Source organism: Leopardus geoffroyi, chromosome D2 (genome assembly GCF_018350155.1).
Source record: "Leopardus geoffroyi isolate Oge1 chromosome D2, O.geoffroyi_Oge1_pat1.0, whole genome shotgun sequence".
In the NCBI taxonomy this organism is placed as follows: domain Eukaryota; kingdom Metazoa; phylum Chordata; class Mammalia; order Carnivora; family Felidae; genus Leopardus; species Leopardus geoffroyi.
Window position 1 is genome coordinate 58,125,247 of NC_059334.1, and position 27,410 is coordinate 58,152,656.

Genomic DNA, 27,410 nt, shown 5'->3' on the forward strand with positions numbered 1-27,410 from the left:
GGGAAATCACCCATCTCTTCACTCTGGGCATGCCAGATATCCAGAAGGGCATTTTCCAAACCCAGCTGGCCAACTTCCTCTTCACCCCCCTCCTAGTCTGTTAGGCTAACCCCAAGGTTTACAAAATTACCCACACAGAACAGGAAATGCAAATGTTAAACTGCTCATAACGTTTGGCCATATTTTTCATGTGATTCACATTAAAGCATCTTATGTAAAAGTTGAACAAGCATTGAAAAAAAGTATACTAATTACAATGTAAGTGAATTGTTAAGAGTTATAGAAAATTTGAATTCCTTGACTTCTATAGGCCAAGTTTGGAACTTTAACATAAGTGTTTGTTGGTGGTGGTGCTTTTGTTACTCTTTGTTTCCTTTTATTTACATGAAATGAAGTGGGAATAGAGAGGGGAACAAAAGAAAAATGACAGGAAACAGCCATCCACCTCCGCACCAAAATACCAGCAGAAAACCACAGTTATGCTGCCATCTAACAGTATATTCTGTTTAAGAAACTCCCTGATCCCAGAAACAGCCATGTAACTCTAGACTATAATGAAATTACATCCTGCACATGCTCAAAACCATCCTCCATAGCTTCTAATGACATAAATTTTGTTGTTGTTTTTCTTTGCTTTCTTGAACTCTCAGAGGAGATTTTGTTTTAGAAAAGAGCCTATGGCTTTCAGAGAAGGTGGTGATGGTGATGATGATGGACACAGACATGGTAATAGAAGTTTATCAGGACCTCTAGTTTCAGCTGCCATTAATTGGGAGCTGGGACAGAAGTGCCTGACCATTTCTTATCAAAGAGAGGAGAAAGCAGCCACTTAAGGAGAACAAATGTCTGTCAGGGTAAATGATTCACGCAGAACACTCAGCCCTTTCCAGTGTGACAGTAGCTAGGCTCACTCTCAATCTGTCATCAAGGGACTGGTCATTTCTAAATCTCTTAAGAGAAAAGATTAAGATGCTCTTGGAATCACATACGTGCATTCAATTCTACTTTGCAAACCTTCAAATGGTGAGTATTCCTTGTTTAATTTTTCCAAGAAAAAGGTTAAATACTAAATAATGATAGTAACATAATAACTTTTGTACGGATATCAAGTTTCAAAAGTATTGCTCACAAAGATCATCTGAGATGAGAATGTAGAATATATTACCAGAAATTGAAAATTGGAGATGTCTTCAAATATTTCTATAATTTTCCCAGATGCTATTCAGGTAGGGTTTGCCCTTGGAAATCAGAGTTTTGATGGTGGTAAATATAACAATGGTTCTATGAGATTCTGGGATCCAGTCACTTGTGAGGTTACCATGTTCTGTAATCCTAGAATCCAAACTCCCAAAGGAGTATAATCAACACTCCATGTAATCTGAGGAATACAATCAAACAGACGTGCTTACTGCACAAAGTAAGACTGAAAGTCAAACATCCACATTGAGGTAATACAGCTCTCAAAGGGATCAAATGACACCAGAGACAAATGTATCAAGTTGTTGTGGCAACTGATCCAAAGTGTGGTCCAGCTGTTCCCAGTCTGTTTTCCCAACATCAGAGGCTATTCACTCAAGGCAAACCATAAAAATACCTCCTTGCTCATAAAAAAAGACATTCTCTGACTTCTACGCCAGATTGTTCATCTCCTCAGGCCATGGTCTGCCTTTCCCCATTCTTCTGTTCATCAGTGTAGGATCTGGGGAGAAGCCTGCCAACAATTACACTTGGGTTCCCTAATTCAACAGAAAGGCAGGTTACCTCAGAAGAGCAGAGGAACATGTGATTCATCCACCCACAGCCACACACAAACTCAGTTCTCATCTTTTAGGCCCACTGCTTTGGACCAGGTGTTTATACACATCCTGTCGGGGCAAATGCTTTCAAAGTACGTTCAAGGGGAAGCTGATCTATTTCTTTTTTTCTCTATAAAGTAGATTACAAAATACACCTATTAAAAAGAACTGGTGAGGGAAATAGTATAGTGATAGAGTAAGCACTCTTCTCTGTGAACAGACCTCAGTTAAATCCTGGATCATCACTTATTAGCTGTGAGTACTTAGAAAAGATACCTGCTCTCATTTTGCCTTGTCAGGGCAATACTTCTGAGACTATAATGTGCATATGAAACACCTGGGGACCTTATTAGAATGCAGATTCTGACTTAGTAACTGGCCTGTGTTGAGGCCCAAGAGTCTGCATTTGTAACAACTCCCAGGAGATGCTAATGCTGCTGATCTGGACCACACTTTGAGTAGCAAGGTAGTCAGGTCTTTCAGGGATTTAATTTTATATAAAACAGCTAAAACAACGTTTGGCAGATGGAAGGCTTTCAGTTAGTGCTCTTCCCTTTTATTTTCATCATGCTCACCCCACACAATATATCACACAGAACACTATGTATATAGAGCTTCAATTTCTCCAAGGATTTGCAGTTTGAGACAGCCAAAATGGGATTCTAATAACATAAAATCTTTCATTCTTTTTTTCTGAAATGAAAAGAGACATGGAAAGGAAAAATGGTTCGGCTGGCTGGAAATATTGGAAAGTCCTCCCTAGAAGGTGGCTGTACTTTTGACTGTAGTGACCTTTCTGATAATAAACAATGAAGGAGAGATAAAAGAGCTGGAGACATGGGAACAGTGGTCACATCTCCCATTTAGCTTCCAAAAATTTTAAGATAACACAGTTTAAAGCTTTTTCATGCCTGTTGCCAAGGAAGGAATTTATTCAGAGACAATAAATATATATATATATTTTTTACCTCAAAGTAGTATGTATAAAAGTCAAGAGTATGTGTGGAAGAAAACCAGTTTCAAAAAGGCACCATTCCACTCATGTGCTATGTAGATGAATCATTTTGAAAGATTCTGCAACATATTGAACATTTAGAAATGTGACTGCCATAAAAAAATTGAGCAATCATATGATCGAAAGTTACTAAACACTCCTGATTGTAAGTATTATGCTAAACGCATTACATGCGTCATCGCATTTATCCTCAGAGCAATCTTCCATGGTGGGTAATTATAGAACATCTAAGACCCACTCACACCTTGGAGATCTTGATTTAGCTGTCCCTTCCACCTGGAGCACACTTCCTTAGGGTGTCTGCTTAGCTGACTCCCTCACTTCTTTCATATCTTTGCTCAAATGCCACATTCTTGAAGATCACTCTATTTAATACTGTGGTTTGCTCTCCACTCGCCCCCCCCCAGCACTTCCTTTATTCATTTAAACCCTATTTAAGACTCAGTGCAGCTAAAGGTCTTGTACATGATAAATAAGTGTTAGAGCCCGAATTTAAAACCAGACTGTCTGACTCCAGACTAGCCAAAAACTTGTTTAACAGAGGAATAAAGAAAGTAAGCGTGAGGAAGCTGGCATCCACACTTTTCCATTTCCCATGAAGTTGCCAACTAGCATTTCCCCAGGGTGGGCTCCAGGGTGATTGAGACAAGGACGATTGGGACCTGGCACAAAGATAGAAGGGGTGATCCTGGGATTTCAAGCCTCGTAAGTCTCTAAAAGCAGCCCATTTAATGCCCATACATTTAACAGATGCCCTTGATGTAATGCACATAATGTGCCTGGGCAGCTTTAATGAATGACAGATGTTATTAGCTATGCACAAGGCCCTGGACCAGTGTTTTTCAAACTTTTCCTCCTTAGGCAAAGGAGATACCTGTGGAAACCTGGAGATAATGCCGTGCCTTTTTTGGGGTTTTGCATATGTGTGTACACTCCAAATGAGAAAGGAGTAGTCCAAATCAACAGTAGCCATGTAAGCCAGTTACCCCGGTAATGGCTGAGGTAAAGAGAGCCACTAATGGAGGCTACACAGCCTTCTAGAATTAGGTTGAGAGAAAAGCTACAAATACCCCTTTGGCTGATGATAAGGAACCTACTACCTGTGTCATAGGTATTACGCCTAATTTACAAAAGAAGTCATTAAGGCTAATGAGGTTCTGACCAACTTGCTTAAGTTCACACAAACAGTAGGTACTAAGGATTTGAATGCAGTCTGCTAGGCAGCAAAATCTGTGCTCTGGATCACTTCTGTAAAGAACTTCACATAAAGTTTGCCCCCAGAAAATGCTCAATTAAAATTAAATACACACACATGCACACACGCACACACACACACACAAACACACCACACACATGCAGCTGTGTATATATAGTCTTCCTAACACAAAGAGCTCTTTGAATTTTCAATTCACTTTACAAAGTTCTCTTTCTCTCTCTTCCTTTTTCTCTAATTTTGTTTGCAGCCCAGTTCCATATGTCATTTATGGCTTTCTTCCCTGCTTATCCTTTCCTTTTTAAATCCTCTACAGCAGATATTTGTCTAGCACAGCTCTCTCGAGCCCACAAGGATTTTCTTCCAATTGTCATCCTTACTTCCTCCACCAGGAGCACCTCTCCCATTCTCCCTCCTCTTCTGGAAGGAGAAAAAGCATGGTTTCCAAAGTGATCACTAGAAGGATAAACTCTTTGCTAACTAGACTCCTACTAAGCTCCCCAGGGGGCAGGATCGTGTCTCTCCTTTCTCCCTAGTGTATCCATAGTATCTAGCAGTGCCTGAACCTGGTAGGTGCTCAATAAATATGTTTTGAATGGATTAATCAATAAAACACAACAGGATTATTCCACAGAACCACCCAGTTTCCTCCTTTGGCTGAAAAGACCATAAGCCAAAGCCTTGGAGCATCTGCAGAATGCTATAAAAATGTTCAGTAATAGAATATGTGCTAAGCATCTGTATATAGTGGACACTTTCAAAAGCACAGAGAGATGGAGAAGGATCACAGAAAGACAGAAGGGGAAGGAAGAAGGGAACTCCCATTTGTAAGAGCTCAGCCTATTGAGTGTACTGTGCAAAGTGCTTTTCATGCATGCCTCACCTAGCCTTCTCAACAGTTCTATGAGGTAGGCATTAGCTCCACTTAATAGAGGGGAAAACTGAAGGATCCCTCTGAAGGATTTACTTCTTCCTCAAGGCCACAAATCTACTAACGGTCAGAGGGATTTTGTCCAGGACTGTTTGACTTCAAAGCCCTTGTTCTTTCTAACAAACCATAATGCACAGCTCCATAGGTTATTTGCTTCCAAAATAGTGTTTTAAATAAGTTTTAACACTCTTAAAACACTCTTATGATTCACTTACATTGTTAAATCTTGCTTCTATATTTTTTCTAAATAGGGCCCACATTTCATTAGCACTCTTTTCTCTAAAATTGAGTATTGATATGATGGATTCCTTCAATTTTTCCTTTTAAACAGAATCTCTGCTTAACAAGTCATTCTAATGTCCCATTACCCGTGAATTTCCAATAGATGCTATTCTCAGAGTCATTTTGCTCACATTTACTTATATTGTAGGCAAATCTATAGTTGCACTTGCAATGACTTTTTTTAATGTTCATTTTTATGCTTTTAAATGTAGCTAAAAATCTAAATTATAGAATTGATCTCTTAAAATTGATCTCTTTAAGCCTACAGCTGTAGTAGACTCACCATATTTCGTTTTTCTGCAACAGCAGAAGTGAGGAATGATATATATAAGTGCAGACTAAGACCAACAAGAGAAAAGTGCTGACTTCTCTATAAGAGAAAAACTTATTGAAAATTAGATGACTTAAAGTTTTAACTCTGACTACAAGGGGCAGGAATTTTCTGAAGGCCAATTCCCAGGTTAATTTTTCTTACATCTTTTCTCCCATCCACATGTCAGAAAAGAAGCTTCTGAAGAAAGTTTTATGCCAAAAACCCTGGTAATAAATGTATTCTTAGAGATCAGATCTAGGCAGTCAATCTTGATGGCAGTGGCTTCCAGCTTTAGAGTGTGACCAGCATCACCCAGAGGGCATATTAGGGCACAATGCTGGGTCCCGGCCAGTGGCTCTGGGATGATGTTTGAGAATTTGCATTTCTAACAAGTTCCCAAGTGCTGCTGCTGCTGCTGGTCTAGAAGCACACACTGTGTGCTCTCTGCAGTTTAAGTGCCCAGGGGCTACTGATGCTCAATTAGAAAGCTCCAGGGCAGTAGTTCCTAACCCTTACGAAATGTCAGAACCAACTGATGAGCTTCTTAAAAGTACTGATGTCTGGGAAATGCAGCCATAGAATTTTATCCTGTTGGTCTCTGCTATCGCTCACACAATGAGAACACCTGGGCTTGCCTAACTTGACAAATACTAAAAATGGATTTCATATCTTTTCAGAAATTAATTTTCAAATTTTATCTAAGAATAATCTGAAAGGTTACTTACTTATAAAATGGGAATATTATTTTTTCCCAAGATGATTGTGAGAATGAAACAAGATAAAATATATAAATATCCCAAAATAGTGTGCGGACCATTACAGGCATACAACATTATTTAGTAGTGTTTTCCCTTCATGGTTCAGCACACTTTTCATGACTGCCAATAAAAGGTTCACTTAAAAAACAATCTGAGAGAAACAAAAGAGCAGACAGCAGAATTTCAGGTTAAATATGGTGGTTTCCTGGGGCACCTGGGTGGCTCAGTCAGTTGAGTGTCTGACTCAGCTCAGGTCATGATCTCGTGGCTTGTGAGTTCAAGCCTCATGACGGGCTCTGTGCTGCAGCTCAGAGGCTGGAGCCTGCTTCAGATTCTGTGTCTCCCTCTCTCTCTGCCCCTCGCTTGCTCACATTCTGTGTCTCTAAAATGAATAAATGAATAAATGTTAAAAAATTAAAAACAACGACAACAACAACAACAACAGGTATTTACTGAATTCTCTCCCAAAACCCCACTAAAACAATGGCAATGCGACCAAAAAAAAAAAAGAAGAAAGAAAACCAAAAGGACATTCACCTACATGGTCTCAAAGAACAGGACAGAAAAAGATCACAATAAAGATGTTATTAGAAAACAGAAGGAAGAGGAGGCTGAATTCCCTATCAGTCCCCAGAGCTGGAAGCACAAGGTGTCACCAGGAATAGAAGGGATAGGTGAACTGAAACAGGGCAATTGAAAAACAACTAGATTGTCAGATCCCTACCCTTATGCTACATCAGTGGTTGTTCAAATGTGGTCCAGGGACTCTTGGGAAGCCCCAGGGCCCTTTCGGGGGGGTCCATGAAATCAAAACTATTTTCATAATTACACAATTATTTGCCATGTTCACTATCATTTTACCACAAGTGTATAGTGGGGTTTTCCACAGTTCATATGATGTGACAGTGTCACTGCTTTGGTGATTAATGAAACATATAACTCATATTTTCTTGTTTTCTATTCTAGACTTTTCTAAGGGATATTTTTGGTGTATAAGTACATATGTTTTCAAAAGTTAACTCAGTTTGTTCTCAATACTTCTACTGTATTCTTTATAATCTATTTTCTATTATACCTTCTGTAACCTGTGTAACCCCATCATCATTCAATAAGTTATTTATAAATTCTAATGCTTTTCTTATGACTATGGAAATAAAAACACTTTGTTGTCTTGTGTTGCAATCACATTTTAAAATTATTTTGAAGACTTCTCTAAATTTTAAATTTATAAAAAGCATCTTAAAGAGTAGGTAATCATACTGCATGTGGTGCACCACATGGCTGAGGGACTGATAGAGTCTGTACAATCGATATTACTGAATGCCTGCTGAATGAAGTCGGTAAGTTAGTGAAAGAAATCACCCTAGTGCCACTTCTCAACAATTCAGGAATTTGTTAAATTAAAGATCTAGCTGCAAAGGTGAAGACAAAGTTAATATCTCAGAATATTAATGTCTGTATAAGCCTAAAGATGAAGGTTTTTTTCTTGTATCCATCTAATGTCAACACCAACTAATCATTGATAAAGATCTTCTTTCATGGGAATGACACTAAAATATACTTGGTGTATTGGCACTACATATAGATAGATGAAATATAGAAAGCGTTAGATAACTTATTTGGTTCTCATTTGTATTGGAAAAACTATGTTGACATTTGAACTGATGGTACAAAAGCAACAGTGGACAAAAGTACATAATCAAGTCAGGAGCAGCAGACTGCTGGGGACTACTGTCACATGCTTGCAATAAAACAAAAATGGCAATTTCACTTAATAATTTCTGTGATCAAGTAATAAAACTAATAACTTTATTAAACTTTAACCTGAGTACACATTTAAAAAAATATTCCATATGAATAAATAGAAATAAACATAAAAGACTTCACCTCAACAGCAACTGAGTTGCAAACTGAACTGGTCATGTTTTTCATAGGACAATTTTTTTATTAAAAGAATGACAGGCAAATTTTAGTTGTTCAGACTTGGGTATTTGGAAGATATTTTTTTTTTCAAAAATGAACAAAACAAGCATGTCACTTCAATGAAAACAATCAGAACTTGCTGCTGATTATAAATTTTGAGCTGTTAGGTGAAAATTAGAATTTTAGAATATTTGTACCTGCTATCATGAGCTTGTCAGCTTCCCAAACCTTAACAAGGCTTTTCTGATTAGGTCAGTGGTGATATTAATGAATATGCTTTTTTTTTTTTTTTTTTTTTTTGAGGTTTCATAATGAAATGTGTTAGCATTTGGGAGATCTGTATAACTCATAACTCAGTAAAGCAATATTTTCCGAATGATCAATGCATGATGTTACAGAATCATGCATGGGTAAAATATGTATTCAAAACATAAGACCGACATACTTTTATACATCAGAGTCTGAAAAGTTCACTGATATGGCTTCATATTTCACACTACAACTAACCTTTAGGAAACTATCACTTAACTGAACTTTGGTGTAGTATCTAGAAAAATAGCCATAATAATCTGAAAAAGGTTATTCAAGTAATCCTCCCTTTCCTAGATACGTATATCTGGGAGGGAAAATTTTCTTCATAATCTTTTTTTTAAATTTTCTTGAAATGTTTATTTATTTCTGAGAGAGAGACAGAGAGCGAGTGGGGAGGGGCAGAGACAGACGGAAACACACAATCTGAAGCAGACTCCGGGCTCTGAGCCGTCAGCACAGAGCCTGATGTGGGGCCCGAACTCATTAACTGCAAGATCATGACCTGAGCTGAAGTTCAATGCTTAACTGACTGAGCCACCCAGGCACACTAAAATTTTCTTCATATTCTTAAACCCAAACAACATATTGCCATAGAACATATAAGAAGACATGTCTGCACATCTTCAATTAAGCTAGGTATTAAAGAGATCTGCATGAATATAAAATAATGCCAATCTCCTCACTTAATTTTTTTTTGTTTTTGAGAAAATATTTTATAAATACTATTATAAAATAGTTATTTTATAAAATACATTTTTTATGGTAAAATGTAATGGGTTTATTATTTAAAAGTAAACATTTAAAAAATTTCTGTTTCGGGGCGCCTGGGTGGCGCAGTCGGTTAAGCGCCCGACTTCAGCCAGGTCACGATCTCGCGGTCTGCGAGTTTGAGCCCCGCATCGGGCTCTGGGCTGATGGCTCGGAGCCTGGAGCCTGTTTCCGATTCTGTGTCTCCCTCTCTCTCTGCCCCTCCCCCGTTCATGCTCTGTCTCTCTCTGTCCCAAAAATAAATAAACGTTGAAAAAAAATTAAAAAAAAAATTCTGTTTCAATTCTAATATAGTAAATATCTATAAATATGATTTTCCTAAAAATTATTTTGGACACTCAATGTTTTTCAAGAGTGAAAGGGTTCTGAGACAAAAATGTTGGAGGACCACTGCCCCCTACACAGTTAAGAAACTGCCGCATTTCCGATAAAGCAGCACATCAGACGTTAAGCCAGAGTCGGAGACACCATGCACAGTTGAGGTGGGGTCAACCATACTGCAAACAAGAGGAGTAAAAAGCCTACATAGTAAACAATAAGATATCTAGTCCCCTTCCTCAAATGTGAGAATACCTGCTGACTTATATTTCTGAGATGAGAGAAGGGAGAATTCTTCTCTGGAAAAACTAAATTACATAAGAGAAAAAAGCAACAGATATAGACAGTTAAGGGTACCATAATGTAACAACCCAGCCAGATCACCCTACATAGACCCCCATTATTAAGAAGAAATATCCATAAACAAAAAATGTCCAATCAGCTTTACATGCCTCTTTCTTAAATATGACTAGAGATCCAAGAATCATTTGACATTTGAGGAAAATCTTTAATGTGAAGGACAAAAACCAAAATAAAGAAATGGCAGAAGGAGAGAAGAACATAGAGGAAACAATTTAATACAGAAATCATAAAAAAAAAATATTGGAGAAAGAAAGAAACAAAAGAAGGAAGGAAAGGAGGGAGGGATGAAGGTGGGGAGGGAAGGAATAGAAAAGAAGAAAAGGAGCAAAATAAACAAACACCTAAAGTTGATATCCTCAGAGAGAAAACAGAAGATAACTGCATCCAGAAATAAGTAAATAAGTAAAGGAGAGGTCATTAACAGGAAGGCTTGAGGAACAAAAAGAGCTTTTGGAAATTAGATATATGATAACAGAAATGAAAATTTCAACAGAAAATTTAGATGATTAAGTAGATTTATCAGAAAACAGAAGAAAAAGAAAGGAGAGAAAATATATAACAATTAGAGTACTATTTGAGGAGTCCTGATATCTGACTAGCAGAAGTTCCAGAAAGAGAAAGCACAAAAAATAAAATGAAGAAAATTATCAAAGAAAAAAAGATCAAGAAAATTTCCCAAACTGAAGGGTATGAATTTCAGATTGAGAGGGTCTACATCTAGTGAACAGAATATAAAGACAGTTGCATAAAGGATCACTGGGGACAAGGAAAAGATCTTAAATGTACCAAGAGAGAGAGAAAAAAAAAAACAAGGCAAATAAAAGAACTGGAGGTTAAAAAGGCATCAGATTTCTCAACAGTTACAGGAAAAACTAGAATAAAATGGAATTAAAGCATCAAAATCTGAGGGAAATCTGTATGCATCCAAAATATAAATCAAACTCTAATACAAGGTCTCAACATGTTTACCCCTCATTTATCTTTTCTCAGGAAGTTCCTAGAAAAAAAAAATGTTCCACCAAAATGAGGGAGTAAACCTCAAAAAAAAGGCATGGATCCAATAAATAAAGAGAGTCAAAAGGAATCCCTACGATGATGGTGAAGGGAGATCCCAGGACAACAGCTGTGCAGGAAGCACTGAGATCAACCCAGTCCAGATGGGATCAGAGGAGGGATGGCTTCAGGACAGCAGGACAAGGACAAGATGAAACTGATGGACCTGGGGTGTCTGGATAGAGAGAGAGAGAGAGAGGAGGTTTACCCCTCTGGTACAGAGTTTAGGGATGAATTAGGGATAGATTAATAGGAAACTAGGTGAATGAAAAAGAGACAGTTATTAGCTCCAGGGAAAACAGGAAGTTGTGAAAGAAAGAAAGAAGATAACCATAGCATACTACATTCTCTGCTGTGAGTCATATTTACATAGTAATAAAAATGTGAATGCTGAACTCTGATCTAACCAATACTTCGGTATAAAATATTGGAAGATGGGGAAAGTAAAGTATTTCAGCGTATGAAGAGCTAGAGAGGTATGAGAGCTAAATTCTCATATTCCATAGTAGGAAGCTTATAGATAATATTTGAACTGGAAAAAAAATCAAGACATAGCAGCATCAGACTGTTGTTTAGAAATATGGAAACAAATAGAAGCGGCTAAAATTGTGACATTTGTTTCTGGAGAGGTGAATATGGGGGTGAGAAGGGTGGAGTTGGGTACTGATGGTTTCTATTATAAACAAAAATGCAATATGTGCTTATTACAGAAAAAAAGAAAAGTAAAAATGGGAATAAAAGAGTCTCAATACTCCCTACATCTAAAGATAAACACTATTAACCTATTAGTGCCTTTTGAGTTTATGTGAATTTTTATATATTATTGAAGTATGATTTGTATATTTTATATTTTACTTTATTCACTTAACAAAAGCATTTTCCCAATTCTTATGTTTTTCACATAAATATTTTCACAGCAATTTATTGTATTATATAATGGATACCATTATTTAGTGTAACAATTTAGGCTTTTCCACAATATTTTAATATAAAAAATTTCTAACAGAGACAGGTAGAAATATATAGTGTATATAGTGTGTGTGTGTGTGTGTATATATATAATGTATAGTGAAAACCGTAGATCTACCACTTAGGTTCTACAATTAACATTTTACTACACTTTCTCTATCTCACATTTATCAATCTATCTATCACTCTATCCATTCATTGATCCATTTTATGTTTTTAAGCATTTTAAAGTAAGTTGTAGACAACACTTTATCAGGCATATTGTTAACTAGAGTTAACATCTGTTTATAGTTCTTTTTCTTAAGTAAATTTTACAAATATAATGATATGCACAAATCTTAAGAATGCCATTTGATGGATTTTAACAAATGCACATTCCTATGTACCCAAATCCCCTATTAAGATTACAATCACCCCAAAAAACTTCCTCATGTGCCCTTCCCTCTCAATCCATATCCCTACCCTCTACAACCTATAAAAGCAATGTTCTAATTTTTAAAACTTCATATAATTGCAATATATAAATGTTCTTTTTAATATAAGGCTTTTTCCACTTAGCATAATGACTCTGAGATTCATCCATGTTATGGAGTATATCATTAGTTTGTTCTTTGACCTTGCTGAGGCACATTCCTTCTTATGAATACACAACAGTTTGTTTAATCTATTCTGTTGCTGATGGACACCTGGGTTGTTTCTAGTTTTTGCCTGCTATGAACATTCTTTATTTTTTTAATGTTTATTTATTTATTTTGAGAGAGAGAGTGAGAGAAAGAGAGAGAGAGAGAAAGAGAGGGAGAGCTGTGGGGGGGGGCAGAGAGAGAGGAAGATAGAGGATCTGAAGTGGGCTCTGCTCTGTCAGCAGAGGGCCCAATGTGGGGCTAATTCCATTACCTAAGTTATCTCAGGGTTTCTATTTATTGCTCATTCTTTGGCCATGGGTCACATTTTTCTGTTTCTTTGCATATCTAGTAATTGTTTAATTGTATACTGTGAAGTGTGGATGATATTTTATAGAAACAGAAGAGTGTTTGTTTTGGATCTAGCAGGAAGTTGGATGAACAGCTGATCATCCAACTTGTGGCAGCTTCAGTTTACGCTTTGTTAGGGTGAATCTGTTTTGGCTATACATTAGAATTAGGGAAAATCCTTTGTCCCAGGACAAGACTTTACTCCTGAGGCATAACTCCTAATTTTCACTGGAAAGCACAAGGTGTTTATCAAGTCTCTCTAAATCTGTGAAATTCAAGTTCCAAGCTGTCCCTCATGTGACAGATTGCAGCTGAAATCACTGTTCAACTTTTTCAGGTTTCCAGTTGTTATTTTCTACCAGGCTCCTTGGAGTCTCCCTTGAATATGCACATTTCATGGATCAGGCAAAGATCTGAAGGAAGTTTATGTGCATATTTGGTGTTTTGCCCATAGCTCCTTCTTTCTGAGATTTCTACCTTCTGATTCCTTCTGAGATCTCAAACCAATATAATCATGTATTTTGTTTGAGTTTTAGCCACAACATACTGCATGGATTCTTAAGTAACCACAGATCTCACTAGTATCATTCACTTCTTTCAAGGATTGAATAACTTTTTCCAGTTTTTGCTGCCTTTTGGTCGCTCTCCAGTGTGTGTGTGTGTGTGTGTGTGTGTGTGTGTGCGTGCGTATTATTTATTTATTATTTATTTGGTCCAGATTTAGCACTGATAACTGATACAAACTACTGCATTACTTCTGTAGTTGGAACTTCATCCCAGTAACTCTTGCTGGGTTGGGCAGGACCAATCATTAAGTCATGTATCTTCTACTCAAAATCCAAGAGCATGAACTTTCAAATCAAAACAGGCTAACTATATAGACCTATTTATTTATTACTTCGGACTCAGGGTTCTTGTTCAAGCTCCAAGCTCAATATTCCAGTACTGAATTGATTCTTTTGGCTACTTATATATCGATATATATTGGCAAATTCTATGTTCTTTTAATTTTTTCTGATAATGACTCTTGATTTCTTTACATTATTAAGAAATTCACCTTGACATTTCTCAGGGTTAGAGAAACATGGTATTTGGCTTTAATTTTCATTGAATTCTCCTGGCCAGGATTTCCTGGAATTGTTCCATGACTACTCCAAGTCTTGATTGAAAACTATGGCTGGAAGGGATAAATAGTGGATTCCAGGTGCTACTGGTTGTCCCCAGATGAGTGCTGGTCCTGGAGCCAAAAGAAACACAACCCCTTGCCTGCTTTGGGGGGTATTTTTAGAGTAGTTGCAAACACATGACATTTATCTTGAGAAGTGGCCAATATTTTAAAAATAGCTAATAAACAAAATATATTTATAAAAATTTTGTTTCTCCACTATAAACAAAATACTGTGCTCACTTCATTCCATTTGTGCTATGGAAAGTGTTTGAATATGGAAGAAAAACTTTTTCCAATCCTCCTTGTCAGTCATAGTAACTGAGTAAGCCTTACATTCTCACCCAATAGTTTTCATACACTGATCTCTTAATTTCTCCTTATAAACACTGCAAATTCTTCAAGCTCCAGCCTTTACACTACATTATCCAGATAGCCTTTGATTAAAGACAGTGAAGAGAATTTGAATTGCCCAGTAGAATGTAATGTTTTCAGCAAAAAAAGCATTGTTGTGTAATCAAAGTAGTAACAGTTAAGAGAATAGCCCTTGGAGTGAGACAGACTCAACTTAAAGTTCACAATCTGCCATTTACTGTGTAATGTTTGGATTTTCTACAACTTCCTTTAAGTTATGTAAGAGATAAAAGTATCCCCAAACTCATTTGGTTGCTGTGAAGATCAGTTATGGTAAGGCATAAAAGGTTTACAACAGTTCCTGCCACATTATGATCATCAATATTGTTATCTTCTCTCAGTAAAGGCCCAATAAACAATAGACTAAATAAGCATTTTGGAACTAAATGATATTCTGGTGGAACAGAAAAACACACAAATTACAATAATAAATTAAGAGAAAAATATAATTTGTATAAAGTACCATGGAAAAAAAAGAGCTAAGAAAGAAAATTAAACACAATCTGTTTCAGATAGGATCATCAGGGAAGGCCTCTCAAAGAAGATAACATGTCAGTTGAGTATTTAGAGATGAGAAGGAGCTAGCCACATAAACAAATAGGACAACAGCATTCTAGGCAGAGACAATAGCACATACAAAGATCCTGAGGAAGACATGCATGTGAACCTTCTAAAAAATGAAAGACCATTATGGTGTTGGGACAGAATGAGTAAGGTTAGGGTGGTACCAGAGGTCAATCTACTAGAAGCAGCAGAGGTCAAACACAAGGCACCTTCCTTATAGGACAGAGTAGAGAGTTTGGCCTTTTGTCTAAGTGCAAAGGGAAGCCACTGAGGGGTTTTAAACATGGGGAAGACAAGATCCCTAGACCTACTCAATCCATGACTCACAAAACAAACTGAAGGAGGATAAAAATTTCTGGAAACCTTTAGAACTTGATGTTTAGAGAAACTAAGTACAAATGGCTAATAAAATATTTTCCATTATGATTGAAGTTATTGATTGCTAACAGTCAAAAATCCTTTTGGGATAATTAATGAAGATTTCATCCACTGTTCTTGCTTTCACAACTGTCATGCATCCCAAAGGATACTGTGACCACTTAAAACAGAGGAAGTAAATGTGTTAGGCAGGCAAGTTTAGAGTCACTGAGAAAGGTGGTCACAGTTGACAGCTATGAGGGCCCAGAATAGGAGCACATGTCTGAGCCGTGGGGACTACATTAGATGAGAGATGACCTGGAAGATGCTGTGGGATAGATTTCTTACAAAAAGGAAGGGCAAGATTCCAGTAAAAAATTGGTGAGACATTGTGAGATACTGACATGCCAGCACAAATACCATAAGGAAACTTAAAATTAATTTATGTATCTGATAATTATCTTTACAAATCAAGATACCCTTAAGGTAACAGGTCTTTCCCACTGTAAGCTTCTTCCTGGAATACTAGGGTTTATCTTCTCTTGAGGCTGCTTCATTCCCTTCATATTCCATTTTTTAAAATTGCTTCATGTTAGTAACACTCTAGGCACTATTTAAGACCACTGCCATTACCATAATGAAGTGTTGCTATTTTTCACATGATATGTTGACTATTGAACACTACTTCCTCTCTTAAGGAAATTTATTCTCAAGGAAAAGCTCAGATGAGTGGTGGCATGCTCAGATTCCCATTACCTGTTCACTGATGACATATTAATTTAAAAGTGTCCATAATAGCTGAGCTTTTAGTGTTTTTTTAAAAAAATTTGCAACAACAAAACAAAATTATATTCCCATGAGATAGTATGCATCATAAGAACAGCTTTGGAGTTAGTTTTAACTTTTTCTCTTGGAGGATAGAGAGTGGCTTATTAGATGTCAGGTATAAACTTCATAACAACTTATTATCTCTCATTTCACAGTAGCTGATAATAAGTAAGAGCAAAAATGGTGAATACCTACTGTTGCCAGGTAACTGCATCCACTGTGCTTCCTGCCACCTTCATGAATCTATAAGGAACAGAAAGAACAAATAAAATAAGCTGAGACATAGATCAGGCCAATCTTTGGGCTGAGAGTCCACAGCCACAATTATGGCCTATCTGGAGTTACTGCAAGTTAAAGTATACAGAAGGTGAAGGTAAGGGTACTTTCAGCTCTCTACATGTCCTTTACCATCTAGAAATCAAGACCCCAGTACAGCATGCTCTCTATGTTTGTCTTCCCAAGCCCTTGCCTGATAGCTTCCACATCACTTTCCCCGTGAACAAAATTTCTCTCTCCCATTTTCTATTCTCTGAAGACTCTGAAATCTGCTAGGAAACAAATAAACAGTAACATTTCCCAGAATGATACCACAATAGATAGATGCCTTTGAAAAACCTTAGTCCTCTCCTTCTGAAGAGAGCATGGCAAAACCCAATTTAGTTATGTAAGTATAAAGCACTATCAAATACACCCCAGGGATGGCTGCCATGCCTATCTGAGTGTAGAAAACTGAATACCACACAGAGAAATCTTTTTCTTTTTAGTGTTTCAAGTTTTTATTTAAATTCTAGTTAGTTAACATACAGCGTTATGTTAGTTTCAGGAGTAGAATTTAGTGATTCATCACTTACATATAACACAGAGACATCTAACTATTTCTGAAGCAGTGAAGTAGAGGACTGAGTGTCATCTGACATTTGCTCAGCTCAAAAGGGAAACCAGAACTGTTTCCTCACAAAACACACAGCAAAGCCTTACTTTATTAATCCCCCAGCATTCTATGCTTCTACCAAAACCAAAGAACTGGGAAGAAGCATACAAGGCCCCACAGATGCCACAAGGTGTCATAAACTTCAAGTCTGTGAATGACCCAACTACCTACTTTTCTCCATTATCTCCATCCACATGTTCTGAGGCCATCTGCTGTCAAAGCCATTGTTACTATTTGAGACAGTTACACCCAGATACAGGAAATCAAAAGGAGTTTCTCAGTTCTTCAAGATATTCCTTTCAACCCTGAGACCCTGGAGGGGAACTCTTCTTCAGACAGAGCACTCTTCCATCAATACATCATAACCAAAGAACTCTTTCGCTAAGAAGGGAGACAGTGTTTTGTCAAGAAGGTCCTGTCCCACACTATCCCAGCACAATCTGGCAGGGAGACACATGGCAAAGGGGTTGCCATGTGTTGCCCAAACAGAGGCTCTGCTTTGTCATGATGGTGGAAGAGTACTTAATCTTTGCAGGACTGAAAGAGAGAGAGGATGCCAGTACTGCTGTTTAGCATTGCAGTGAACTTTATAAAAGATGACAAAGAAGGAGAGGGAGATGGGGTCGATAGGAGAAAGAGTATGGGAGAGGAGGGGAAGGGGAGGAGGTGGCAGCTTGGTTCTTGTCTGTATGGCTTTGTCTGTTTTCTCCAGTACCATTTAGTAGTCCAGGAGCAAGAATATGGGAAATGGAACATAGGCGTGATCAAGGAATGGAATTGGTTTGATGGGTAAGACCAAAATGTAAATGGAGATTGAAGGGAATGAGTACCTACTTAGTACCAGCCATTCACATGTGTTATTTCTTATAATTCTCAAAACTCTTTTGCTTGGTAAGATGGTTATTATTGATTCCATTATACAAATTACTAACTTCTCTCCTGGCTGGAGAAATAGTGTCTCCAGACATCCCAAACAGCCCATTTTTATGGAGTTATGCCACCCCTCTTAGTAGCACTTCTTGGGAAGCAGGGCATGACGAAGCAAAGCAATAAATACAAGCTGGAAAATTTTGAAAATAGAAATATTTTATGTAAAATTGTCTTAATTTACATATAAAATAACCATAATAAAAATAACACTAACATTTATAGTGATTTATCATTATAAGATGTTTTTTAGCTTCTTGTAGATATAATTTCACATAGCCTCGAAACCACCTGGTATGTAGTGAGTATTTCTGATTTATGGTGCAGAAGGCTGAATCTGGTAGAGGTTATGTGACTTGCTCAAATTCATAGAGCTAGTGTGGACTAAACCCAGGTTCTCTGACTCCAAGCCCTACCCTCTTTCAAGGATTCTATGCTGCCTCCAAGCTGTTTTCACTGAGGCCAAGAAGTACAGTAGAACTCTAAGATGCAAAAATAAATAAATAAATAAATAAATAAATAAATAAATAAATAAATAAAAAATAATACGTTGAATTCTTGCCTTGAGAAAATACTAGCAATTTACCTTCTTTGCTTGTTGGTTTCCTCTCAGACTTGAGCATTTCATGCCTATTTGTAAGAGAATATGATGAAGCAGGTATCAAAAGTGACTGACCAGGGGCCTCTGCCATACTACAACCACCCTAAAGCCAAGAAGAAAGACCCAGAGACCATCAGCTATCAGAGTTTCTGTTGCTGTACTACTCGTACAAACTAATTGCTGTGGGACAGCAAGTCAAGGGAGCAGTTAGCTCTACCTTCTGTGGTGTTATAAGAGAGATAAACATTGAGAAAAGCTTTACACTGCACATGATACTGAATATGGCATTGAAAGAAGGGTAGGATTTTGCCATGAAGAGCAGGCCAGACATAAGAACAGCCTAAGCAAAGCAAGGTAGAAGCAAGGTGGTGTGTCCTCAGGAGTCCAACATGACTGGATGTTAGAGGACAGGCAAGGGAATGACAGGAAGTCAGGCTGGTCAGGTCACTAGCTGCTAGCCTATGATGCTAACAAGTCTAGTCTCTCCCCCTTAACAACTAGGTACAAGTCCAGCTCATATTTATCTTTGTAGGACTAGTACCCAACATAACATTGCAAAATACAGCTGGCTCTTTCTTCACGTATATTTGTTGGATTTATCCTGTGTCTAAACAAATGAGGGAGTATCAGGATCAGATTTGAGTTTCAGGAAGATCACTCTGGCTATGGTAAATGTGAAAGATACTGCTGTGGACAAACAGGAAGGAGATGACTGCAGAGAGATGGGAGGCTTGGAATGTAAGAATGAAAAAAGAGCCACTGAGTAACACTGATGGAGCACTCAAGAAGTTGATGGGCAACCCAGGAACAGACTTTTGATGCTGATGTTGGTGAATGTATTCCAATTCTCTTGAATATGCCTCAAAGAACTGGAAGTAAATAGTCATTGATGATAACAGCTATGCATTCACAAGAAAATTAGGAGGAAAAAAAAAATCATCAATGCCCTGCTTGGCTAAAAGGGTCTGGGCTGGGTAGGCAATTAAGAAGACACCTGGGGTGCCTGGGTGGATCAGTGGGTTAAGTGTCCAACTTTGCCTCAGGGCTTGATCTCCTGGCTCTGGAGTTCAAGCCCACATTGGGCTCTGAGCTGACAGCTCAGAGCCTGGAGCCTGCTTCAGATTCTGTGTCTCCCTCTCTCTCTGCCCCTCACCTGCTTGCACTCTGTTTCTCTCTCTCTCTCTCTCAAAAAAAAAAAAAAAATTAAAAAATTAAAAAATTAAAAAATAAGAACTCATCTAATTTGGTGTCTTAAAAGTTGGAAACTTGTTCTTCATGATACTATAATCTGGAGATCCTCATATGTATTGGATAGTTTGTTCTGCTATAGGTTGATAATTAAGTCCTTAAGTAACTTTCCATTATTAAAAGTAGCAGTATAAAAAGAGTGGGAAAACTAGAGTTAGGAACATTCAAAGTAAGGCTAATATTCTCCCCCCACAACCTACCCCATATTCCTCAAAGAAAATCTATAAAATATATAATTAAATATACAATATATTGGACCCTTATATAGAATATTATAGTTTACAGAGAAATATTTTTAAATTGAATAAAGGAAAAGACCTACCATGATCCTGGATAGGAAAACCAATTATCCTTCCCTAAACTAATTTATGGGTTTAATGAAATTCTAATAAAAAAACCCAGCAGATATTTTTGAAACTTTGCAAAATCATTCTAACATTCATCTCGAGGAAGCCAAGAATATTCTTTAAAAATGGAATAATGAAGGGACATTTATTTGATCTACCATATAATAAAATATACCATAAACCCCACAATTATTAAAACATTCCTAGGAATTAGAAAGGAGATCTTAGGAACTAATAAAGAGATTAGGAATTAGTAAGGAGACCTATGGAACAGAACAATTTTTTTAAGTTATACATACGAATTTATTACATGGAAAAGAATTTTAGTATATGAAAAACTGAAGCATTTTTTTAATGATGCTATGTGATTTGTGGCTATTTGGGGGAAAAAATTAAAGTCAGACCCTCACTTAAGATCATATTTTGTATAAGAAATTAAAATAGTAAAATATGGTTTAGTTTCATTATATTTAAAGAATATTGCAATTACAATGTAATATTTAGAAACAAACGATATTATTATCTTTAGTAGTATATTGAAGCAATAGAAAAGCTGTTTTAGCTAACTTTGAGGAAATGCCATTATTAAATATGTATTCACATGAAAATTGCTATAAACTACGTTCTTTTTTCCCTCCTAGCCAAATGATGAAACCAACTTCAAACATATGGAAGCATTTCTACACTTATTCTGAGGAGCAAAAATCTAATTCACAAATAATGTCAAACAAAATATGCATTTCCAAATACTACTAAGATGACCAAACATACCCTTATTTTTTGAAAAGTATAAAAAATTTATCTCAAATGAGGGAAATGTTCTGTTTTCAGAAGTCTTTGATATATATTTTTAAAACTAAAATACAAAAAACAACCACAGAAATAACACATAAAGGAAATTAATTAGACAAAACCCCAAGGAATAGACATTACTGAGTCTGGGGGCTTCCCCCCACCCCCATGCTCCTTCCCTGAAAATTAGGGCTCTCTGTAACTACCCTATATCTGTATCATTTCTATACTTTGTTTTTATATCTATATTGGCACTGTGGAAGGCAACAAGTCCAAAAAGATCATCATTTTCTTTGTTCAAATTTAACATTGATGGATTCTTCTGCTCTCTAGTTCTGCGTGTTTCTCAGAAACTAGCCCAAACCACATAAATGAGTGACTTCAACACAGCTGCAGAATGCTCAGCAATGGTAATATTAGAGGTGGAATAACATGCACACAGACTAGTGCTGTCAGGAGTGAAATACCACTGGGAAAGTGAAATTCCGTTTAGTGTCTGGTATTATCCAAGGATTTTCAGCCATCTACTTCCATTCTAATCCCTAGATTTAGGTCTATGAATGTATAAGTAAAAGACGACCCAGGATGTGAATAACAAAAGGGGAAGATCTTGGTTTTCCAAAGTTGGATGTCTCCACACCTGAATTATGAAGACAGAAATCCTGGATGATTATCTCAGAGAACAAGAGATGTCTGCCCTCATGCTGACACCTAGTTGTGCAAAGGATAAGAGAGGGAAAGGGCAAGGACTTATATCAAAGGAAATTGGCCAGTGCCAGGCAGACCTTTCAGTATTGGGAGGATCTTTCCCATTGGAGCCAATCTGCTGCTATGGAAAAGAACAAAATATCCCCTTTCATTGTGAGAGTTCCTTTCCTCCCCCAAGAGATCCCAAATCTGGGAGAATTTCTTTCCTTTGTTATCCACCTGCACATATGACGTATCTGAAATATTGTTGAGCCTTCTCTCCCAGGGCATATCACAGCTCTCTCTTATAATAAGGCACATCTTTACTCATGGTCTTTGGGGTTTGATTTCTACTTTTGGACCACAGAATGCAACCCTAAAAACTGGATTCTGAATTTTGCTCCCAGGAAGGAGGATAAATCCTTCACAGGGAACTGGATGTCTAAAATAGGTACAAACTTCAATATGACTGTGGCAGTCTGATCTTTTTTCCCTTGTCCACAAAGAGAACTTTGGTTGTGTAACTAGCATGAATAAGATATGACAGCCATTCTGCACAAAGCCTAGGAAAAACCTGTGAGAAAATTATTCATCTTGAGTTACAGCAAACCAGGCATCTTCTATTTGGTCCAAAGCCACTTACTTTTCCATAGCTAATTATATATTGAGCTCTATATACTAGGTACTGCATAGAACAAATGATATATTAATACATCTCTTTCTCTTTCTGTTTCTGTCTCTTTCCCTCCCTCCCTCCTTCTTCCTTTTTCTCCCTCACTTCCCTTTTTCTCCCCACTCCTATTTATATATAATATTACATGGGTAGTAAGCTGATAAATAGCATGGCTATATGTTCACTGACTTTAATAACTAGTGCAACTCTCTATTTAGGCTTCCCTTCTGGCTTACAATTCCTTCAATTTGATAGATTTATAGACCTTTTAATATACAGGAACTTGAGATGGATGAGATTCTTCAACCAATCTTTCTTGCCAATAAAAGTCACATCCATGAGGTTTAATTTAAGGGCAAACTTGAATGAAAAAAAGGAAAAAAAAAAGTTGGCTATCATTTATTGATTAACAGGCATTTGGTAAGTGGTTTACATAATGTACAGCCTTGTAAGTTTTGTATTATCACTTTCATTTTATAGATGAGGAAACTGTGCTCCAGATCACCTAGGTAATAAGTTGCAGAGCTGAGATTCAAACCTAGTTCTGAGTCTAAAGCCCTTGTTTTAACCATGCAGAGATAGCAAACTTGTGATGTGTATAGTGCTGCCCCCTTTTTCTGAGCCCATGGAAGATATTGGTAATAGATCTCAATACTGTCTCACTAATCTGACAATTGACCTAAGAATCCTTCTCAAGACATGTTGCCAGGCACTCTTACCTGGAACTGGCCCCCAGGATGAAGCCTATTTGCTGCTAATGGGGAGTTAAAAGGAGGGAGGCTATGTTTGGAACAAAATGGAGGCAGATGTGAGATAATAATATATAAGGGCGAAATAAGCTTGCTTGATTAAAATGAAGGCAACTGGCAGTGGACTGGGGGATGATGAGAGAAGATGCTGAAACAGATCTGGAAGGCTATGGTTGGAGCTGGAAGGTGCTGGTTAGGGGAGTGTTATTACAGACACATCTTGACTGTCTAAAATGTTGCTAAGGAAGTCATAAAGGCTTGGATTCAAGCAAAGAAGAGAAGGCCTGATATGATTTGCCCTGGCTGTGGAGCCTGGTGGGAAGAAGGAAAAATGCATCAAGATGTCATGATAAATTTCACATGTAAAACTAAACTTTCCAAAAGCTCAAGCCTTGGTATGAAGCTGAGTCCAGAAGAGTGAACAGTGTTGAACTAAGGTGGGAAAGGATTCTATTTTTTCTAGTATGCTAGATCATGTGGCTCTATTAAAAAATGAAGATTCAAAAAAAAAGTACCATACAGTAGAAAGACCACAGGCCCAAGGAGTCAGACAGGTATCTGATTTAAGACTTGGCGCCATAGCTTATGAGCCATGTGGCCTTGGGCATGTTGTTTAATCTCCCTAAACCATTTCAAATGGAAGGTAACAGCACCTATTTCTCAAAGGCCTTGTGAAGATTAACAAGATAATATGAAGGAACAAGGGTACTGCCCGGTACACTGTTGACACTCAATAAATGTGAGTTTGGTAAATAATTTAACATCTGTGCACCTCCATTCCTTTATCTGTAAAACAAAGATATTAAAACTCATTCTTCTATACTAAAAGGTAGTGATTCTCATGGTTTGGTGTGCAAAGGATGCCTTGGAGTTGCTGTTCAAAATCCTATCTAGGTCCCATCACCCAACATTCTGGTTTGGTAGGTATGCACTGGAACTTAAGAAACATGCAGCATTTTAAAGAAACTCTCTAGGTGCTTCTAATGCAGCAGGACCATAGGGCATACCTTTGACAAATTCTGATCTTAGTAGCACCTGTTAGGGTAGGCCATTCTTGGAAGAGAAAGTAGAGTTCTAAGGGACAGTAGAAGAAGAAAAAAATGAGAAAAGAAATGGAAAAAAAGGAAGTGAAGAAGAATATTTTCCAAGACCATCTGTGTCAAATCTAAGTCTATGTCCCAGGACTCTAGCCTCCTTCTTCAAAGTTTTTTTCTAATCCCCATCTGACTTCTCTGACTCTGGAGGAAGAGAAAAACATCCTTCATCATAATGGCAATAATTGATAGCCTTGGGCTTAGGGAAGGAATTGGGTTGTTTCTCTAATCAGGAAAGAAGTCCTTTCCAGAAAAAAAAAATAAAAGAAAGAAAGTTTAGTAGTAGTAGTCGCTAACACAATGCTTAGCTAGGGAGCAGACCCTTGCAGTAGCCAATGCTTCCTTGTTAATGAGTACTGAACAGCTGCTGGGGGCCTTTCCTCTCTAGAGGCAGAGATGGAAACTCTCTTCTTAGGAACTAAGAGGAATAAATTGTTCTCTCCTCTTGTAGTTTGGTCAAGTCATATAACTCTTTCACAGTTGAAATAAAACAGAACAATTATTAGGAATAACATTGTAATAATTACCCTGTACACCAAATTGTCCCCAGCTGTGCATCTTCCCACTCCAAATGAGAATGTGGTGGTTTCTATGCAGGAGGTGGAGCTGTGATCACCCTCATTATCCTGACATGTTTTTGTAACTAATCTTTCTCGTTTCCATCTCAACTCAATTCTCTAAACTTCTAGGAAAGCTACATAAAGTTATATGCAAATAAAACAGGAAAAAAACCTACCTTTCCATCCTTGAAATATACTTATTCTTAACAATTATGGCTGATATTCCTTTTGGTGTCAATTGCGCCAAGAACTTTAAATTCATTATTTCATTTAACTCTGCAATAAACCTAAGAAATAGGCTCAGTAGATTGAGCATCTGACTCTTGGTTTTGGCTCAGGTCATGATTCCAGGGTCATGGAATCAAGTCCCACATCAGGCTCTGCACAGAGCATGGAGCCTGCTTAAGATCCCCCCTCTCTCTCTCTCTCTGCCCTCTCCCCAACTTTCTCTCTCTCTCTCTCTCTCAAATAAATTCAAAAATAAAACAAAAACAAAAACAAAATAAAGAGTAGGTAATTTAATTAGCCCTATTTTATAGAGGAGAAGATTGAGGTTTTATAGACATTAAACAATTCCTCAAGATGACCTAATGAGTCACTAACCTGGGTGTCATCTAGTTCCAAAGTGCATGCTCTTCACCATTCTGCTATTTTTTTCCCTAATCCTACTCACCATAGTAGAAAACAGACTGTTGTTTCAATGTCTTTATGGAGAAAGGGACCCATGAAGTAAAAAACATGCATACAGCTCACAAAAGTCATAATGGGACCCCAGTAATACGAACACAGAGAGGTTTTCATCTTTACCTATAGAGCCTTCATTACTATCTATGCTTGAAGTGTTAAGTGGAGTCCATAAATCAGCATTAGGCTTAGTAGAAGAATTTGACACAACTCAAGATAGAAATTCTGGACATAAAAAGGCAATTTTTCTGTTTCTGGTTTGTAGACCATTGAGCATATAGCATAGATCATGTGGTCTGCTGTGATGGAGAAGGCCATTATTTGCTGCCTAATTCTCTTCTGCTTTTATCCTTGTTGCCCACATTAGAATGCTTTCCACAGCTCTTTGGGCTGCCATGGGAGCTAAAGGACCTGTCTAGCTTTCTTTTCTAGCATAGATTCAGGTTAGAATATTCCACTAGCTACTCTGTAGATGTTAGAATAACTGCCATTTTCATTTATTCAACAAATTGGAGCACCTGCTATGCATTAGGCTTTTTGCCAGCACTACACACACATTGGTAAATACAACAGACATACTTCCCATCCTCATAATGGGAGTTTGTAATCTTTAACCAACAAATAAACATAAAATAAATATGTAGTTTTAAACTATGATAAATGCCATAAAGAAAACCAACAGAGTATGCTGATAGAGAATTACTTAGCTAAATTACACAAGAAAGGTCTTTGATAGATGAGGAGAAACCAGCCATGTGGCAAGCAGAGAGAACACTCTAGAAAGGAGAGCACTTGTGAAAGCCCTCAAATAAAGAGAAGCTTAGCACATACAAAGCCAGTGAGGCTTGAGTGAAGTAAGAAAAAGGGAAAGATGGAGAAAATAAGAATGAAGAGCTAGGAAGCAGCCAGAATGTTCATTATAGAGCCTTGTCAGATGTGATAAGGAGATTAAATTTTATTCTAAGAGCAATGACAAGTCTTTAGCAAGAGACTTACATTATGTGAATTATATGTTTGTAAAAGATTTTCTAACAACTGAGTGGTGAATAGATTGGAGAGGAAAATAATGGAAGCAAGTACACTGATAACTAGACTATTAAAGTGGTCCACGTTCTGAATTCTCCAAATAGTAATTCTTTTGTTATTGTCTGCTCTACTGCCATCCCTCACCTAAATCAGGGTTCACTTTCCCAGTCAGTGTAGTCCAAAGACGTTAGTGTACACGAGTCTCTCAAGATGGTCTCTTAAAATAAGACTCTAATCAAATAAGTTTAAGAAATTTTGTGTACTACTGCTAGGAATTTAGCCAAGGGATACAGGGGTACTGATGCATAGGGGCACTTGTACCCCAATGTTTATAGCAGCACTCTCAACAATCGTCAAATTATGGAAAGAGCCTAAATGTCCATCAACTGATGAATGGATAAAGAAATTGTGGTTTATATACACAATGGAGTACTACGTGGCAATGAGAAAGAATGAAATATGGACCTTTGTAGCAACATGGATGGAACTGGAGAGTGTTATGCTAAGTGAAATAAGCCATACAGAGAAAGACAGATACCATATGGTTTCACTCTCATGTGGATCCTGGGAAACTTAACAGAAACCCATGGGGGAGGGGAAGGAAAAAAAAAAAAGAGGTTAGAGTGGAAGAGAGCCAAAGCATAAGAGACTCTTAAAAATGGAGAACAAACTGAGGGTTGATGGGGGGTGGGAGGGAGGGGAGGGTGGGTGATGGGTATTGAGGAGGGCACCTTTTGGGATGAGCACTGGGTGCTGTATGGAAACCAATTTGACAATA

The 27,410-nt window shown here is 37.4% G+C and overlaps 1 protein-coding gene across 2 annotated transcripts in view; it reads right to left on the bottom strand.

Annotated features, from left to right (window-relative positions):
- The window catches only part of HPSE2 (heparanase 2 (inactive)), a 671,933-nt gene that overhangs the window by 209,324 nt on the left and 435,199 nt on the right, over positions 1 to 27,410 (bottom strand). For both annotated transcript variants that reach the window (XM_045438525.1, XM_045438526.1), the window contains exon 6: positions 16,509 to 16,556. In XM_045438525.1, coding sequence (XP_045294481.1) covers positions 16,509 to 16,556 — 48 coding nt within the window. The remainder of the gene's footprint in view (positions 1 to 16,508; positions 16,557 to 27,410) is intronic.